This window comes from Schistocerca gregaria, chromosome 2 (assembly GCF_023897955.1).
Source record: "Schistocerca gregaria isolate iqSchGreg1 chromosome 2, iqSchGreg1.2, whole genome shotgun sequence".
NCBI classification, from domain to species: Eukaryota; Metazoa; Arthropoda; class Insecta; order Orthoptera; family Acrididae; genus Schistocerca; species Schistocerca gregaria.
Window position 1 is genome coordinate 197794683 of NC_064921.1, and position 19937 is coordinate 197814619.

Below are 19937 nucleotides of genomic sequence, written 5' to 3' on the forward strand. Positions count from 1 at the left end.
AATTGAGTTTACATCTTCATGCCCCCTAATTGCTAGTCCTTGTCAGCATAGAAATTGCACGGAAGTAAAAATTGTCTCAAGAGCTAAACGGCCTTTCTTCATATCACTATCTAACTGTTCATTCAACTGGAAGGCCACACATTGGTTAGTGATAGAATTTAGTTTCAGAACACCTTCTTTATGCGTAAATGTATTTTCATGAATACGGAATTTTTCCAAAGCCTTTTTCCAGTTAGAAAACCCCACAGAAGTAAATGAAAATTCTTTTTTGCAGAAACTTTTAAGAGATTTTTAGCAGCTGCTTCTTTCCAAGTGTTGCAAAAAACTTTTTTGGTAGATGTTTTATATTCTAGCCACGTATATTTGATCAACCAAGACTTCTGAAATGATCTTCCCTCACTGGATTGTCCAGGTTTTGGCTGTGAACTGTTCTTGCCTGAAGATGACGAAGCGATTGATGACACAGTAATTGTTGGAGGTTGACTTATAGTACCATCAACTTCTAAGTGCACCTTTTTGGTAACAATTTATCCATTTGCAAACTTAATTCGCAATACTCTAACAGACTAAAGTAAAGGAATAAAATATAGTCATATAAAATAGTCCACTAGACACTAAAGTCGGAATACTACACATCTGCTGCATGCACTGAATGAGACTAACCACAGTGAACGACTGTGGCAGCAGTGTGGGCTTTATATAACCACAAAGTTGTAATGTCTCTAAGCGTTAAGTTGACATGAGGCGGAGGGCTCCAGGCTCTTCTGCACCAGACCTTTTGATGTCACTGCGGCCACAGCACTGGTCCGCCAGCACCAGACTTTACGCAGAGGTTTGTGCACTGGGACAAATTCTAAGTGTGCCCACAGGACTGTAACACTATCATGATTCACACCATTCATTTTCAGTTAACCTGCTTACTATCATAACTCATTACGCAATGTATTTTAAAAGGTAACTATCGTCACACAAGGAAAATAAAAAAATCTAACATAATTTTGTGATTTTACAAAGCATAATATAACTAATAATTTTCCTAAGTTATTGGGGGAGGGGGGGGGGGGCACTCTGCTCCTCACCTGCCGAAAAAATTTTTTGAGGGGCTTGGGCCCCCTCAGGCCCCATGGAGTCAGTGTCCGTGTTCTGTATTAAAGTGGCTACTTCACTCAGTACCTCCCCAAACCCCAAATCCAAGAAAATGGGGACCTGTAGGGCTCTGTACTGAGCATACCCCTCTTTCTGGTTGCCATTAATGGTCTAATGGAGGGTGTGGAATCTTTGACACTGCCCTTGCTATATGCTGATGATTTTGCATTTATTATTGATCCCATAGTATGGTTGTTGCTAAGTGTTGCCTACAGGGCACCATACAAAAGGTGCATTTGGGGACACTCTCCAGTGGCTTTCGCTTTTCATGTCACACACTTTTGTCACCATCATATTGCCCACCCATACCCAGAGCTTTACCTAGACTACCTTCTTGTAGTTGAGACACATCACTCTCTGGGACTCATCATTGTTTACCAGTTGAAGCAGCTTCCCCTCTTTCACCAACTTATGTGAAAGTGCTGGTGACACCTCAATACACTTCACTGCCTCAGCAGCGCTAGCTGGGATGCAGATCACTCTACCCTTTTGTGGCTCTACAAAGCCCTGCTTTTGTCCCGTCTTGATTATGGGAGTCTTGCATATGGTTCAGCATCACCCTCAGCTTTGTGGATACTGGATCCTATTCATCATTGTGGGCTCTGACTTGTGACAGGGGCTTTCCAAACTGGCCCTGTGAACAGCTTGCTACCTGTGAACAGCCTGCTAATAGAGGCTGAAATCCCTCCATTACCTATCACACGGCAAGAACAGCTGCTGAATAATACTATACATGTTAGTAGCTTCCCTGAACATCCCAATTACAATGTCCTTTTCCCTGTAAGGGAGCTCCTCCTCACACAATGGCCACCCAGAACTAGGTTTACAATTGCTGAACGCCTCCAGTGTCTCTGTTTGAAACTTCACTTCCTCCACTATCGCCTCTGGTCAGAGAGGCATCATGTCCACCCCCATGGCTTGTACCTCAACCTTGGTTTTGTCTCAAAGTCTCCTTTGGTCCAAAAGATGCCATAGGCCACGTGATTTTTTGTTGCCTGTTCTTGAGAAGTATGTGGGTTCAGAAGTGGTGTTCACTGATGGCTCAACAGTCGATGGAAGAACAGGCTTTGCATACACATGTGCATGGTGCAGTGAATTCCACTCTGCGTCAGATGGCTGCAGTGTCTTTACTGCTGAATTAATGGCCATTAAACTAGCCCTTAGCCATGTTTCTTGCACTGGCAATAATATCCTAATCTGTAGTGACCCCTTTAGCAGCCTGCTGGCCATAGACCAGTGCTTCTCTCCTCACCCACTAGTTATGACTACCCTGGCTCTTGTCTCTGACCTCCATCAATCTGGACAGCTAGTTGTTTTCATTTGGAGCCCAGGTCATGTTGAAATTTTGAAAATGAATGAGCTGACTCTGGAAATGGGGTCCCAGAACCGTACCTTTGTTTGTTTATACACCATTGCTGGGATTATTGAACTCAGAATGATCTGCCCTAATCTCTCCAAACAAACTGAGGACAATTAAGGAGACCACAATCCCGTGGCAGTCTACCTTGCATACTCCTTGCAGGGAATTTGTCCTCTGTCAACTCCTCATTGGCCACACTTGGCTGACCCCTGGCCACATTCTGCACCATGAGGGTCTCTCTCTCTGTCGATGCACAGCCCGACTGACGATGGCCCACTTAGTCATAGACTGCTCTAATTTGGCTGCTTGGAGGTGCATGTTAGTCTTCCTGACAAGCTATGTCTGTTGCTAGCAGAGGACGCCAAATCGGCTCTACTGATGTTAGATATTTTCCCATGAAGGTGGTTTTTATTCATCCATGTTAAGTAGGGATTTTTGGCCTTCGATGATAACTCCTGGTTTGCCACTTGATGGATGAAGGGACTGATGACCTTGCACCTTAGTTCCTTTCACTTCAAACCAACAAATCACAGGTACCTTAAGTTAATTCAACACCAGAGAAAATTTTCACCTTCACAGCCCTAGAGGCAAACTGGAATTTGATGTATTGAGACACGCTTGACAAAGACTGTGGACTCGCATAAAATAATATTCCTAAACTTTTTTTAGTAAGCTTCCAATATCGGTCCTTGCCCCATAATGTTTACAGAGTTAATATTTGTGACAGGTTACTGAAACACCCATTTATAAAATTGTGGGATAGAAGAACTATTGATATAAACATTATCGGTGTTCATTTAAGAATATTTTTAAAAAGGGGAATAGAGATTTTTAGAACTTCCCTGTAAAAATTAATATATTGTATATTAATGTGAAAACCTATTTCACTGTAAGTGGTCAATGGTTAAATGGAAAACGTAATACCATACTTCATTTCATCTCCATTCTTCAGATATTTAGAAAATATTTTTTTCTGAAAAGTGGCAGAAACTGGTAAAGTTTGGGTTAGCTTTTTCCTATTCCTACCTCTGACCTCGGTATTCCATGTCCCATCTCCATTGTTTTCGTGAATTTTTTTCTGACCAAATCAAGAGAATATGCTTGATCAGATTATTTTGTATGTGTGTGTGTGTGTGTGTGTGTGTGTGTGCATGAACGCGTGTAGCCCTTACAGACATCCTACACAAAACAAATACAGCAGAAAGAGCTGTGAGAGTGATAAAAAGTTGAGGAATCAAGAGTGGTGATGGCAACAGGTTGTTTTGACTTGGATAATCTATACATATGAAATGGGTGGGTCAGTTCAACGTCTATAAAGAATACATGGCAAATATTCTTTCACTGCAGGTTTTTGGATATAACATAATTTGCTTTTGCTTAATATGAATTCTCAGACCTACTTTTCAAAGCAGAATGACATCCTTTGAACCAGTTGTTGGTGAATTTTGCCATAGGAGGGGTGAACAATAGCTAATTTACCAACAGACATTTTTTTGTGCTCCTGACACTAATAGACGTGTAGTTTATAGCTGCTTCATTTAACTGATTTGTAGTTTTGAATATGAGTGTGACTTAAAACTTATTTTATTTCCTCTTGTTACACTATGAAAATTTTTCCGGAGGTTTACTTTATTTTTACAAACTGTAACATACTGCCAGTAAGTGCAGAACTATTGATACTGTATACTTGAAGACTTGCAGCAAAAACTGAGATTGGGAGGATAAGATCTATAGTTGCTAAGCATTTTGTTTCTCTGTTACAGGTATAGCTTTTTTTTAATGGTCAGCTTGTACTACTTTTGGTCCTAACAAATTTATTACGTATTGTATTGGAACATATAAAAAATTCTCTTTAATTATAAATTTCCAACTTATGAATCATTCAAGCCATTTGTTTTTTTATATAGTTTAAAACTGTGGTTATATAACAACTTTGTTATTGCTTATACATTTTCTCTTCTTTTTCATTACTGAACTATCAGTCACATTACTAGGTAACTCACAATAATCACTAACATGTCAATTTTAAAATTACAGTTAAAATTGAAACTTTAACTTTTCAATTAAAAATGTGATTTTATAGTTCACTAGAAACATAATAGCTCAAGCACACCTGGCGATTGCTACAGTAAGTCTGTCAAGTAACTGTGGTAGTGTAGACAGGCATGTAACAAACCCACGTAAAAACCAAACAAGTGTACACAAGGGAACAAGACAGGAAGCAAAAATATGAGTGCCAAAGTTGTGGACACACCTTAGCATCTGAGTGATAATCTGCTGATGTTTAAAATTATCACATTTACCTGGTAATTAAATGTCTGTCCAATATGGTATGAATTTTAAGTGTCAACAGCCTTCTCAGATTTGTGTGCATTATAAATATGGTATTACTGAATTAATTATATGGCATTCATGTCATTCTGGTTTTTCAAGAGCGGTTCAGTCTTATGATCAGTGCATTGAAATTATTTCTCCAACTTTTAGATCATTATTTCCTGCAGAAATGTGTTTGTAGAACATGGGTGGAATATAGAAAATGTGAATGAAGATTAAGGTGTAAGAGGAAGAGCAGGGATGAGAAATGAAAAATGCAGATTGAGAGACAGTAGGTGGAGTGTAAATGCCAAAATAGATGAGATAGTGGTTCAGTTGCATGCAAAGACTGCATTTAACTTTATACACAGTCCAGTCACATTAGTGTGACCACCTGTCAAGAGCCTAAACAACAATCTTGTGCAGAGTGAACGTGTAGGAAGAGAGCCAGTAAGATCCTGGAATGTACTAACAGGGATGTGGAGCCATGCTGACTCCAGTGCCATGGCTAGCTGCACTAGATTTCTTTGATGGGGATCCATGGAATGAACAGCCCAAGCATCGAGGTCCCACAGATTCTCAATTGGATTTAAATTTGGTGGCCAGAGGAGTATGGTAAACTCATACTGATGCTCTTCAAACCACACACGTACACTGCAAGCTATTTAACATAATCCATTGTGCTGCTAGTAGATGCAATTATGCCAAGGAAAAATCAAACTGCATATAGGGGTGGATATGGTCCCAAGGATAGTTGTGTACTCATGTTGATCCATTGTGTCTTTCAGAATGGCAAAATCACCCAGGAAAACCCACAAAAAGATTCCCCAGACTGTAACACTCCCTCCTCCAGCCTGGACCCATCTCACGATTGTTGCAGGGTTGTACATGCCAACGACCATCTGTCTGACAGAGCATAACATATGATACTTCTGAAGAAGTCACTTTTGCCACTCAGTGGATGTCCAGTTGCGGTACTGGCAGAATTCTGGCCTTTGTCACTGATGAGCAATCGCCATAGGTGCATGAATCAAGCAACTGGTGCAAGGCCCATATGCAGTAATGTTCACTGAACAGGCACTATTGGTAGCCCCTTGGTTCATGTGGGTGCTCAGTTGCTTGACAGTTGCATGTCTATTTGCCTGTTCTCATCCCTGCAGCTGTCATTCACAACTGACCTCTATGGCCCTTAGAGCAGTACAGTTGCCGTGGTGCAGGTTTTGGTATACTGCAACCGCTGTGACCAGTGAACAGTTAACAGGCTTAGCCATTGCATAAATGCAGCCATCCTTGGCTTGAAAGCTGCTGATCATGTTCCTTTTAGATGTCAGATGCGCTCCATTGTCCGTTTCTGCATTATGACAATGACTGTACCGTTTCCCACATTTCTGTGGCACGCTTTATATACCCTCTACTGCCAGTGCTGCCATCTACCATCTGTGAGTGTTATTGCATGTTGATGTCTCACAAAGGCAGTGGTCACACAAATGTGATGGATCATGTATATACACAGAGCAGAAAGATATAAGTACAGGAACTATCAGGTGAAGGTGTGGGATAGCGGGTGCTGCGCTTTAGTAAGGAAGAAATGAATGAGAAATTGAGGGTGTTTTAAATAGAGAGAGAGAGAGAGAGAGAGAGAATGAGAATGCAGTGTGGGAAGAATCATTGCTTAAATACCTCTGTGCGTACTGTAATAGTCTAATCGTGTCTTCCTGGTTTCTATTGGAGCAATAAGTAGGAGGTTTTAGTATATTTCTGCATTCGTCATTTAATACTGGTCCTTGAAAAGTAAGCTTTCACAGGATAGTTGATACCTGCCATCAACTGTATACTAGTTTATGCTTTTTTAGAATCTCCATGTGTTCTTCCATGGTTCAAACAAATCTTTCTTGTTTTATACAATTTTTATGTTATTAATCATGACTCCATGTGTGTCACCATATCAGGTTATGATCACAATTGAGTAAATTATCCTGCTACAAACACTTTTTTACAATTTTGTAAGGTTATCTGTTGGTGTAAATTAGAAATTTGTTTTTGTACTCATGGTAAGAAAGTAAGACTATGCAAGTATTTACTTGTTTGCCTCATATTTGTTACAGACTACAATGGATCCTGGAAAGAAGCTGATCAACTCAGTAGACAGTTGTGTTGATGACATGCTGAAGGGACTTGTTTCTTGTCACCCAGGACTGGATCTGCATGAGAAGAGGAGAGTAGTACTTGTAAAAGAGGTATATTAGGAAGAAAAAGTGTTTGACTACCTCTGTATAACACTCTATCTTTACAGGAGCTGTTTTATTCAGTTAATGAATTTATAATAATAATAATAATAATAACAATAATAATAATAATAATAATAATAAGGCCTGGGAAAAGAATAGGCCTATGGTATGTTCTGCCAGTCATAAAAGGTGACAAAAAGAACAAACCACTGATAGGGCTAACCCCCCTTTTAGTGTGATTAGTTGGTTCAGGACAGAACTAATGAAGCCTTGGACAAGGGCTGTCATAGTTGGGGATGACGCTTGAAACTTTTGCCCGTCCACAATGGTAATGACACTGCAAGCCACATGGAAAATGATTTAAATCCAAATAGAGGTGTTTTGCAGGATATGCTTCCTGCAACCACTCTAGAAGGAAAACAAAGACAGAGGATGAGATGGTCAGATGAAGTTAACCGACACCCCATGTTCTGTTATTAACAAGCAACAAACATAGAAACCAACACAACTGTATAAAGATCACAAGTATACACAACATTTATTACCAGATACCCAGAATTAAAATTTTTAACAGAACAATGACTAGCTGATCAGATCTGTGTAATAATCAAAAATAACAGGATACCCCAGTCTGAATTAGAAAACATCAAACAACAAGTACAACAAATACTGGAACAAAATAATGTGCAATCAGAAGAAGAAGAAAATACAGCAATGGACTCAAACATCCCAGAGCAAACAAACAAAGAACAACACGCATCAGTTAAACAATCAGAGGAAAACGAAATCTTAAGACAGACACCAGAACAAGCACAAATAGGACACGAAGTGACACATATAGAATACAAAGACACAAATACAGACATTAGATCATTCTTGCATAGATCATCAAATAACCCACATGTTGAAACAACAATAACAACTATCAACACAGTCATACACAACAAAATAAATGAAAATACAACAATGGAAGAGTTACACCTACTGGTTTATATAGGAGCGCTCACTACACTAAATATACACACTAGGCAGAGATCAGAACCAACCAACACACAGAAGAAACCCACAAAGCCAGCATGGCAACACAGGCTACAGATCAGAATAGAAAAACTGAGAAAAGACATCGGACAGCTAACACAATTTATAAGAAATGAAATATCAGACAAAAAACGAAAAAGGTTAGGTAAAATCTCACAACAAGAACTGATAGAGCAATTAGATGAAAAGAAGCAGAAATTACAAGCATTGGCCAAACGACTTAGAAGATACAAAAACAGTGAAAATAGAAGGAAACAAAACCAAACATTCAACACAAACCAAAAGAAATTTTACCACACACATTTTAACACACACATTAAAATAGACAATCCACCAAAAATAACAGACATGGAACACTTATGGAGCAACATATGGTCAAACCCAGTACAACATAACAGGCATGCACGGTGGATACAAGCAGAAATGGACACATACAAGATGATATCACAAATGCCTGAAGTGATAATTTTGCAACATGAAGTCACCCGAACAATTAATTCTATCCACAATTGGAAAGCCCCTGGAAAAGATAAAATAGTAAATTTGTGGCTAAAGAAGTTCACCTCAACACATTCACATCTAACTAAATTATTTAACATGGATATAATACAGGGAAACATTCCACGTGGGAAAAATATATCTAAAAACAAAGATGATGTGACTTACCAAACAAAAGCACTGGCAGGTCGTTAGACGAACAAACAAACAGAAACATACACACAAAATTCAGGCATTCGCAACCAACGGTTGCTTCATCAGGAAAGAGGGAAGGAGAGGGAAAGACAAAAGGATGTGTGTTTTAAGGGAGAGGGTAAGGAGTCATTCCAATCCTGGAAGCGGAAAGACTTACCTTAGGGGGAAAAAAGGACAGGTATACACTCGCACACACACCCATATCCATCCGCACATACAAAGACACCCTAAGGTAAGTCTTTCCACTCCCGTGTATGTTTGTTTGGCGTCTATCGACCTGCCAGTGCTTTCGTTTGGTAAGTCACATCATCTTTGTTTTTAGATATACCGTATTTTCTCGAATCTAAGCCACACTTGAATCTAAGCTGCACCTGAAATTTGAGACTCGAAATTCAAGGGGAGAGAAAAGTTTTAGGCCGCACCTCCAAATCGAAACAAAGTTGGTCCATTTTAATATGAGACTCCATTTAGGTCGAATGAATGACGATACAGCTACAGTAGTTTGGTTTGAGTCGTAAGCTTAGCAGTTAAGTTTTACCAGGTAGCCATTGCTATGCGTCAGACGCTCCATCCATATTTATATGGGTACCCTTCCTTTTTCACGTGCTTTGTCTGGTTTGAATTGATTGCTTATTTTTCTTTGATCTCATAAGTGTCGTTTTCTTTGTTATAGGTGTTAACGTCACTCTAAGCTAAAAATGTATTACTGTACTGTGTCATGCATTGTTTGTCGCATTCTGATAATAAGTGTTTACGGCCTGTCGCCGCTCACGGCATAGCTTTCAATGAGAAAAAAAGAGAGAGGAATTGTCTCATGAGCGAAACAATGGCAAGAGACTGCTATTTATTGTTACTTACACTGCTGGTTTCTTTGATAATGATCAACAAGAACCAAATAACAGTCTGCGTATGATAGAAGATGTTCTGAACAAGAGTTCAGCGAAAAATTTTCTCCGTTTGAAAATATTTGCTGACGCCTCTTTAGCACATTACGTTCTGCACAGAAATTAGTCATCTTAGATTTAAAAATCTAGTCAATTGCCATGCTTAATTTCTGACTGTATCACTATCAGGTATAAGAATAATACGAATATAAACATGACATGATATGTATATTCTTCCGCGTTTGCAGTTGTCTCACTCTAGTTTCTTAGTTTATTAGGCAGACAGGATTTAAATGAGATAGCAGCAAACATGAAAGAATACATGGCAAAATGTTTATATTCGTATTATTCTTATGGTGAAGAGAATACTGCATCTGATTCACAATTCATAAAAGTTCCTATTAGCAAGCATCTCTTCTCACAGGTAGGAAAAAATTCAGAATGTAGAGTTGGCCATACTGACAAACATCCCAAACAGTCTTGCCACTCGGATTTTTGTAGTACATTGAAATGCTGCTACATTCAAAGATGAACAATACGGAATTTGTATTTACTTCATTGGATAATGTATGAAAATGCAGTGGTCGAAACTCGAGGTGGAGAAAAAAGTTCGTCTTCCACCTTTTTTTTAAAATTTATTTACTGATGCAGAGGTTTTGGCGCCAGCAATTATCTTTGTGCCTGCAAAGCAAGCCTGTGTAGTGCTACGTATATTCGACGGCAGAAGTTAGTTGTGGGGGCACCTACCAACATTTTTCAGAACTTCCGCTTACTTTGCACTCTATTTTAAGCTGCAGGTGGTTTTTTGGATCACAAAAACCGGAAAAAAGTGTGGCTTAGATTCGAGTAAATACGGTAAATTATTTAACAGTTACATTGCAGACCAATACACAGTCCCTGATACGCTTACACAAGGAATAACTTATCTGAAACCTAAAGATCAAGAGACACAGCAAACCCAGCAAAATATCGCACCATAACATGCCTACCAACAATATACAAAACATTAACTTCAGTCATTACACAGAAATTAATGACACATACAACACTGAACAAAATTATAACTGAAGAACAAAAAGGCTGCTGCAAAGGAGCACGAGGATGTAAAGGGCAACTGATAATAGATGCAGAGGTGACATATCAAGCTAAAATGAAACAAAGGTCGCTATACTACGCATACATTGGTTACCAAAAAGGTTTTGATAGTGTACCCCACTCATGGTTAATACAAATATTGGAAATATACAAAGTACATCCTAAACTGATACAGTTCCTAAACATAGTAATGAAAAATTGGAAAACCACACTTATATCCAAACAAATTCAAATAATATCACATCACAGCCAATACAGATTAAGCATGGAATATACCAAGGAGACTCATTAAGTCCTTTCTGGTTCTGCCTTGCTGTGAACCCACTATCCAACATGATAAATAATACAAATTATGGATATAATATTACTGGAACATACCACCACAAAATCACAAATTTGCTGTACATGGATGATCTAAAACTACTGGCAGCAACAAATCAACAACTCAACCAATTACTAAAGAGTGAGAATATTAGCATCAGGAAAAGCTTCAAGGCCACCATAATCTGCTTGATTGCCCCACACAACAGAAAGTGTGAGCCAAGTACTACCTCCAAACACTGCCTGTACATCACAGGTAAAGTTCAGATGCAGGCCACGAAACACATTCGGGCCTCCAATTAACTGCTGCTTATTAAATTGACCAGCAATGATATAAATACGGCTTTTGGAACAGACAAATGTAAGAAAATTAGCATAGTCAAGGGAAAACACACTAAACAAGGAGATAACCACAGCGACTGCATAGAAGCAATGGAAAAAAACAGATGCCTATAAATATCTAGGATACAGGCAAAAAATAGGAATAGATAATACAAATACTAAAGAAGAACTAAAAGAAAAATATAGACAAAGACTAACAAAAATACTGAAAACAGAATTGACAGCAAGAAACAAGACAAAAGCTATAAATACTTATGCTATACCAATATTGACCTACTCTTTTGGAGTAGTGAAATGGAGTAACACAGATCTAGAAGCACTCAACACACTTACATGATAACAATGCCACAAATATAGAATACATCACATACATTCAGCAACAGAAAATTTCACATTAAGCAGAAAGGAAAGAGGAAGGGGATTTATCAACATAAATAATCTACATTATGGACAGGTAGATAATTTAAGAAAATTATTTATAGAACGAGCAGAAACTAGCAAAATACACAAAGCAATCACTCATATAAATACATTGGCTACACCATTGCAATTTCATAACCACTTCTACAACTCTTTAGATCACATAACATCAACAGATACGAAGAAAGTAAATTGGAAAAAGAAAACACTACATGGCAAGCACCCGTATCATCTAACACAGCCGCACAGCGATCAAAACACATCCAACACATGGCTAAGAAAAGGCAATATATACAGTGAGATGGAAGGATTCACGATTGCAATACAGAATCAAACAATAAACACCAGATATTACAGCAAGCATATTATTAAAGATCCCAATACCACAACAGATAAATGCAGACTTTGCAAACAACAAACAGAAACAGTAGATCACATCACAAGTGGATGTACAATACCAGCAAATACAGAATACACCAGAAGACATGACAATGTAGCAAAAATAATACATCAACAACTTGCCATAAAATATCAACTAATAAAACAACACATTCCCACATACAAGTATACACCACAAAATGTACTGGAGAATGATGAATACAAATTATACTGGAACAGAGCCATTATAACAGATAAAACAACACCACATAACAAACTTGACATCATACTCACCAATTAAAAGAAGAAATTAACACAACTAATCGAATATCTATACCCAATACAACAAATATACAGAAGATAACAGGAGAAAAAATTGAAAAATACATCCAACTGGCTGAGGAAGTCAAGGACATGTGGCATCAGGATAAAGTTGACATTATACCAATTATACTATCAACTACAAGAGTCATACCACACAATATCCACCAGTACATGAATGCAATACAGCTACATACAAATGTATATATACAACTACAGAAATCTGTAATTATTGATACATGTTCAATTACCCGAAAGTTCCTAAATGCAATGTAACATATACCGTACAGTTAAAAGGAAGTCACGCTTGATCAAGGTCTGCATCACTTTCCATTTTTAACCAGACACAACGTCTGAGAAAGGAAAGTAATAATAATAATAATAATAATAAGAAGAAGAAGAAGAAGAAGAAGACCCAAAATCAGAATATACGTATAGGTATCGGGTGATCATGATTAAAGTGGAGGTCGAATGTGGGTTGTAATTATCATATGGCAGCAAAACTTGGTAGATATTCTAATATGTTAATGCAGAACTGATTTGCTCTGGAACAATATTAGTTCCAATTTTGGCCCTCAAGTGCAAATCTGATGCTGTGAATGCAAGAAAGACATAGAGAAACATTTCCATGTGTAATGGATTAGAAACATGACATGGGCAGGAAAGGTCAAACAAGTGAGAAAGGTATAAAGTTGATTTAATTATTAACTGCCACTTACACTATTTGTTCAATATGAAGACCAGAGTTGTTGACAAAATGCTATAAAGTGCACAATTTTCAACTGGTGGCCAAAATTGGAACTAATTTTTGCCAGCATAAATTGGTTCTGCATTACTGCATTAGCATATCAACTGAGTTTCACTGCTATAAAATAATTACAGCCCACACAGGACCTCCCTGAATAGCTGCCCTTTAATTATAGTCAGTCAGTACATTCATTTAAAGAAATTAGCATGCTCTCTTATGAAATTTTATTGTGGATGATGATGTCCTTGTTATGGTATGACCCTATATTATAATATAAAATACACTGTGGCGCCGATGAGGTCGACACCAGTATCGATCTGAGCATCATCTTTGAAATAAGAAAAATATTATCTTTGTACAGTCCTGCAATCCAGTTCTTTGTAAGCCTTACTTGTGTAAAGAGGTGAATAAATGAACTCCTGATTATAAGGTGTTGTTTGGTGTATCTCACCCGAGCATCCACCTCACTGGTGACCCCTAGTTCTAACGTCTTCTGTTTTCGCCATTTTACTGTGTCCGTGGCCTCTGCATTGGTTATTTTCGAGTGTGTTACATCAATACAACATTCAAACAATGGCTTTGGCTCAACGCCTAACGCTGGATTTTGTGATCGACATGCATCCTGTTGCGGGCAATGTACACCTGCCAGGACTGCAACACGATGCCTCTCACTCATCGATTACGCCGATTTCGCTGGATGTTTTCGTGCCTGCAACAATAAGTGAGGTTAGGAGTGTGCATGACTCCGGCTATCAGATGCCTTTGTTCCCACCACATGTGCCCTCCGTCATCGATGGTGCAGTTACCTCTTATGGATCTCTGTGCAGTGCAGGATCAATGCCGACTTCTACAAATGCTTAATTGGATAACCTGTCACTGCCAGGACAATGGTTTGCCATGCTGCAATCCATGCAGTACCATGCAGATTCCTGCCACGTGGCCGGAACTACTTTGTTCACAGGTCAACCTCCTCAGCATCCGACCACACCCGCACCTGCCTCAGTTCAGCATCAGCACATGCCTTCCTGCTTCAATACCTCGGCATGCAATGGCTTGTTATCTGTGCCTGACCTTCATCTCCGTCCTACTGCTACGCCTCAGTGTTTTGTGCCACGACATTCACCTTATCCGCACACCGTTTTGAGTGAAGTGACTATGAACAGTGAACATTCACACATTCCACCCAATGTTCGACATCATTTTCCTCACTGTGCTTCTCGACAGCCCCCAGCTCCGTGGCCTCCCTGCAACACTGGTGGCTCTGACTCTGATCGCACATAGAGTTTTCCGCAGACTGGCATGCGTTTTCAAATTTTGAACTTTTTCTCACCTGTTGGCTCCCCCTCCGCCGGCTCCAGTCGATCGTCCACAACCGCAATTGACACATTACGGTGTCTCACCCGCGACGGGTCACACTCAACCACAACGTGTTACCTTCACGCTTCCACCCGACCAGCCATCGTTGCTACATACCCTGGAGAGACACTCTCCTGGAGTACTGCAGCAACAACAGCTCGTTTCAGGCAGTACCCAAATGAATTCAACTCACCCTGTTCTTCCGAACGTTCTACAATGCTTGCCGACAAACCTTCACAACTTTGGAGATGGCTACGGGCCCTGGTCAGCAATGATATACTCTCTGATACAGCTCTCCTCGCCATCTGGACAGATAAACTACCTCCCCATATCCGCTTTGCTCTGGCTCAAAGGTCTCCCAAACCTGTCAAGCAATGAATGACAATTGCTGACAAACTACATGATGCATCACTGCTCTATTTCGCCAGCCACCTACCTGGCAAGTCTCAGGTTCAGGCTCCTCGTCCCACACCCGTACACAGCCGGGGCTGCACTGTACCGACTGTTCTGCTCACTCCGGGACGCAGTATACAAACAGCTGGTACGTCACCGGCTCCACCCTTGGTCACGCCCCCTCCTGCAACCGAACCAGCTGTGGCCACTGAACCTCAGCCACCGCCTCTGGCAACAAACTTTCCACAGGAAATGCAGCCGCACTACCCATACTGTTACTTCCACACACGGTTTGGTGAGGCGGCACGGAACTACAGACCACCCTGCTGCTTCTCAAATGCAAATCACAGGTAGGTCCGGGTGCTGCCTGCTGTGCACAACATGACAGGCACCCCCCAATGCTCCATTCTGCCTGGGAACAATCGGATAATTACGGACTACTTTAAGACATTTTGTTGGGATACTTTACCCTAGTGGACACAGGTGCCAATGTTTCGCTGCTGCCTACGTCCTTAGTGTCGTTGAACATCCGCCCTCATCATACTTCACTGCAAGTTGCGAATTCTACTAACTGCAATGCTTGGATTCAACCTCCCACGTCATCTCACTCCCTGCAAACTGCAAACTTGAGTGGACATTTTTAATGTGAAATATTGAGGAACCTGTACTAGGCATTGACTTCTTGCGACACCACAAACTTTCACTGGACCTAGTATGAAACACTGTGTTTCATTACCCATCCAAAACTCATTTCCCCTGTACACCGTCGAGCAAACCCCCCATGACATGTCGGTCTGGGCTCATCTCATCTGTACATGCTCGGCTCAGTCGACGACGTTACAAGAAACAACGCACAAGTGCATGGTTGAGCTTGGAAACGTCGCTCGCCTATGCAAGGAAAACTTCGAGCCCTCCCTCTGGCTCCATGAAACTCAGTTCCAGCTATCCGATGCAGCAAAGTAATTACAGACACTGCAGCAAGGACAAAGCAAGGTCAGTAAGTGTGTCAGCAATCGAGTCTCCGTGTGCTTACCTCCCGCTACCCCTCGCAACTGTGCTATCAAGTCTACCATAATTTGTACTGACAGTTCCACAGGACTACACCCCCCTAACACAGCAGCATTTGAAACACAAGTGCACATGCACGATGAGCGTCACGTAGCGGGTCAGCAACTGGAAGCAGTTAATTCCATAAATTATCTGGGAGTACGCATTAGGAGTGATTTGAAATGGAATGATCATATAAAGTTGATTGTCGGTAAAGCAGATGCCAGAATGAGATTCATTGGAAGAATCCTAAGGAAATGCAATCCGAAAACAAAGGAATTGGTTACAGTACACTTGTTCGCCCACTGCTTGAATACTGCTCAGCAGTGTGGGATCTGTACCAGATAGGGTTGATAGAAGAGATGGCGAAGATCCAGTGGAGAGCAGTGCGCTTCGTTACATGATCATTTAGTAATCGCGAAAGCGTTATGGAGATGATAGATAAACTCCAGTGGAAGACTCTGCAGGAGAGACACTCAGTAGCTCGGTACGGGCTTTTGTTAAAGTTTCGAGAACATACCTTCACCAAAGAGTCAAGCAGTATATTGCTCCCTCCTACGTATATCTCGCGAAGAGACCATACCAACAATCCTTCTTTCCACGAACAATACGAGACTGGAATAGAAGGGAGAACTGATAGAGGTACTCAGGGTACCCTCTGCCACACACCATCAGGTGGCGAGTATGGACGTAGATGTAGATGTAGATGTAGATGTAGATGTAGATGTAGATGTAGATGTATTCCCATACTGACAGCTCCTTCCCCTCCCCTCACGGGCAGCACCTCAAACTATGCAACTTTGGCTCCTGCATGCCACCATGTGACCGCCACTGACAACATAAACAGTGCACTCACATCTAGCGCTTCGCCCACAACCGTGCTGCCACAGGCCGCGCCCTCGGACAATGGACTCACCAACGCTTCACAAGCTCTACCGAGCTCACCCAACCACAGTGTCAGTGCTTCGGGCCAGCGGCCATTATGTTATGTTGACTCCTGGAACACTTCGCTGCCTTGGCTCCCGTCAGATCCACCAAGTGGCTCCAACCTCGCCTTGCCGCGCACTCGGACAATGGACTCACTAACGCTTCACAAGCTCTACCGAGCTCATCCAACCATAGTGTCAGTGCTTCGGGCCAGCGGCCATTATGTCATGTTGACTCCTGGGACACTTCGATGCGTTGGCTCCAGTCAGATCCACCAAGTGGCTCCAACCTCGCCTTGCCTGCCCCACCTGCCTCACATTGTAAACAAACCGCCTCCTGTGCCACCAGCAACATTTCCGTTGTCACCAATGGCACGGTTCACAAGCTTCGCCTCACGCCAGGCACCCTGATCTCCAGTAAACCATGTCAACTTTGTCCTGAGCACCTCTCTGACCTTAAAAAGCAGATTTCTGAACTTCTAAGCTCTGGCGTCATTGAACCCTCTGGTCTACGTTACCATCGACTAAACGTATGAACAATTATGGACACCTACCCCATACCTAACATTGCTGACTTTACCAGTTCCCTCGCAGGTGCAACCACGTTCTCTGTCATTGATTGCAAACTGGCCTACCACCAGATCCCCATGGCTCCTGAAGACATCGAGAAGGCAACAATCACCACCCCAATCGGGTTATTTAAGTTTCGATTCATGCCCTTCGATCTGAAAAACGCAACCCAGACCTGGCACCGCTTCATCAACGAAGTGCTATTTGGACTAAAATTCTGCTTTGCATATCTTGATGACATTCTTGTGTTCAGCTCCTCCATCGAGGACAACATTCGACATGTGCAAACTATTATGGACACTCTTATGGCAGCAGGCATCGAGACCAACCAGGACATATTGCAGCTACATCAACCCGCTGTCACTTTTCTTGGTTTCCGGGTCTCTGCCGACAGCATTTCATCGCACCCTGACATAGTACAAACAATACTAAACCTACCCAGACCTTCATGATTCAAAGAGCTCTGGCGCTTTCTGGGGACGGTTAATTATTATCGCCATCATCTGCCTCGGGCTGCGGAGATTCAGGCTCCACTGACGACACCTTAGCAGGCACCAAGACTTCCGGATCTCAGCCCATTCCATGGATCCCTGCTATGACTGACTCTTTCACTGCTCTCAGAAATCTTCTTGCCGAGGCCTGCACCATTGCGCATCATCATCCCAATGTGCAGCTTTTCATCACCACAGATGTGAGCAATATTGCCACAAGTGCTGTCCTTAGCCATACAGTCTACGCCCAAACCTCGCCTCTGCAGTTCTTCTCGCGCAAGCCCACCAATACACAACAGAAATATTCCGCGTTTGACAGGGAGTTGCTTGTGGTCTACAAAGTGATCAAGCATTTTAAGAGTGACGTGAGGGATGTCCATTTTATATTTTAACAGACCACAAACCCCTGGCTGCAGCCATTTCAAACCCACCAGCTGAATCGCCTCCTCGCTGTTTCAGATACATGGACGTCATATCTGAGTTCACCACCGATGTCAGACACATAAAGGGTGCTGACAATATTGTTGCTGATTTCCTTTCACGATTCGACGCCGTTCATTCGCTGTTGGACCTCTCTGAACTGCCTAACCTCCAACCCACTGACGAGGACACACAAAACCTGATTTCAGACTCTACCACTTTACTACACTTCATCCGCACCACCTTCCCTGGCATTTCTTGTGATATCTGGCGTGACAACAGTATGGGCACATTATGCCCCCTCATTCCAACCATTCTCCGTCAAGCTGTCTTCAACGAACTGCATAATTTAGCCCACCCCGGTGTTTGTGCGTCTGCCCACCTCGTAGTGGAGTGCTTTGTGTGGAGAAATGTCAACAAGGACTCACAGCAATGGGCACGCTCCTGCGTTGCGTGCAATTGCTGCAAAGAACACAAGCACACTTCACCCCCCCCCCACACGTTTTCGATCCCTCCTGGGCGTTTCCAGCATATTCACATGTATCGACCGAACAACTCGCTGGGTCGAGGCTGTCCCCCTCCCCAATATCACCGCAGAAACTGTTGCTTGATCTTTCATCGAGTCATGGGTATCATGTTTCGGATGTCCAGCTATCCAGCTATCATCACGACTGACCAGGGCACGCAATTTGAGTCAGCCCTGTGGAACGAGATTTGTAACATTTGCGGCATCCGGCACATCCATACCACAGCATATGAACCGCAAAGTAACAGGCTAGTCGAGTGCTGGCATTGCACTTTCAAGGTGGCTCTTTGATGCCATGACTCTCTTTGGATGGAGGCCCTTCCCATTGTGCTGCTCAGCATTCATGCAGTCTTTAAGGAAGACCTGAAACGCACGACAGCCAAGTTCGTAAGCGGCCAGAACATTTTCCTCCCTGGCAAACTTGTGAGCTCTTCTGCTTCTCTCCCTCAGTCTGACTTACCTTCATTTGTGGGCTGCGTCAGATGCCACTTCATCAACCTCCACATCCCTCTGCCCGCCAGCCAACCCCCATATACCGGCCCGTACAGAATTCTCCGATGCTCATCCAACACCTATGACATCCAGACAAAAGATTCAGCCGTTACAGTCTCTCTCAACAGACTTAAGCCTGCTCATGTCGAGCCCGCTTCTACCCCCCTTCTGGCCACGACCACACCACTCACTGTCGTGGGGTCATGACGCTCCGACCACTCCCTCCATGTTGGACTTACTCACTCAGTCGAGTGACTTCCAGCTCCAATTGTCGAGCTCTTCTCTGACCTTCACCTCTACTCAGGTCTCACGCAGTCTGTCGAGTGATCACATGCTGCCCACGTCGAGCTTACCTACGATCATGCCCTGGCCGCTGGGCCCTTCTCCAGCCCCTTTGACCTCTCCCCCGTCACTTGCCTCACCCTGTCG

At 42.0% G+C, this 19937-nt stretch overlaps 1 protein-coding gene across 1 annotated transcript in view; it reads left to right on the forward strand.

Annotated features, from left to right (window-relative positions):
- The window catches only part of LOC126336677 (triokinase/FMN cyclase-like), a 141728-nt gene that overhangs the window by 30739 nt on the left and 91052 nt on the right, over positions 1-19937 (forward strand). The window contains exon 2 of the mRNA XM_050000625.1: positions 6925-7056. Coding sequence (XP_049856582.1) covers positions 6925-7056 — 132 coding nt within the window. The remainder of the gene's footprint in view (positions 1-6924; positions 7057-19937) is intronic.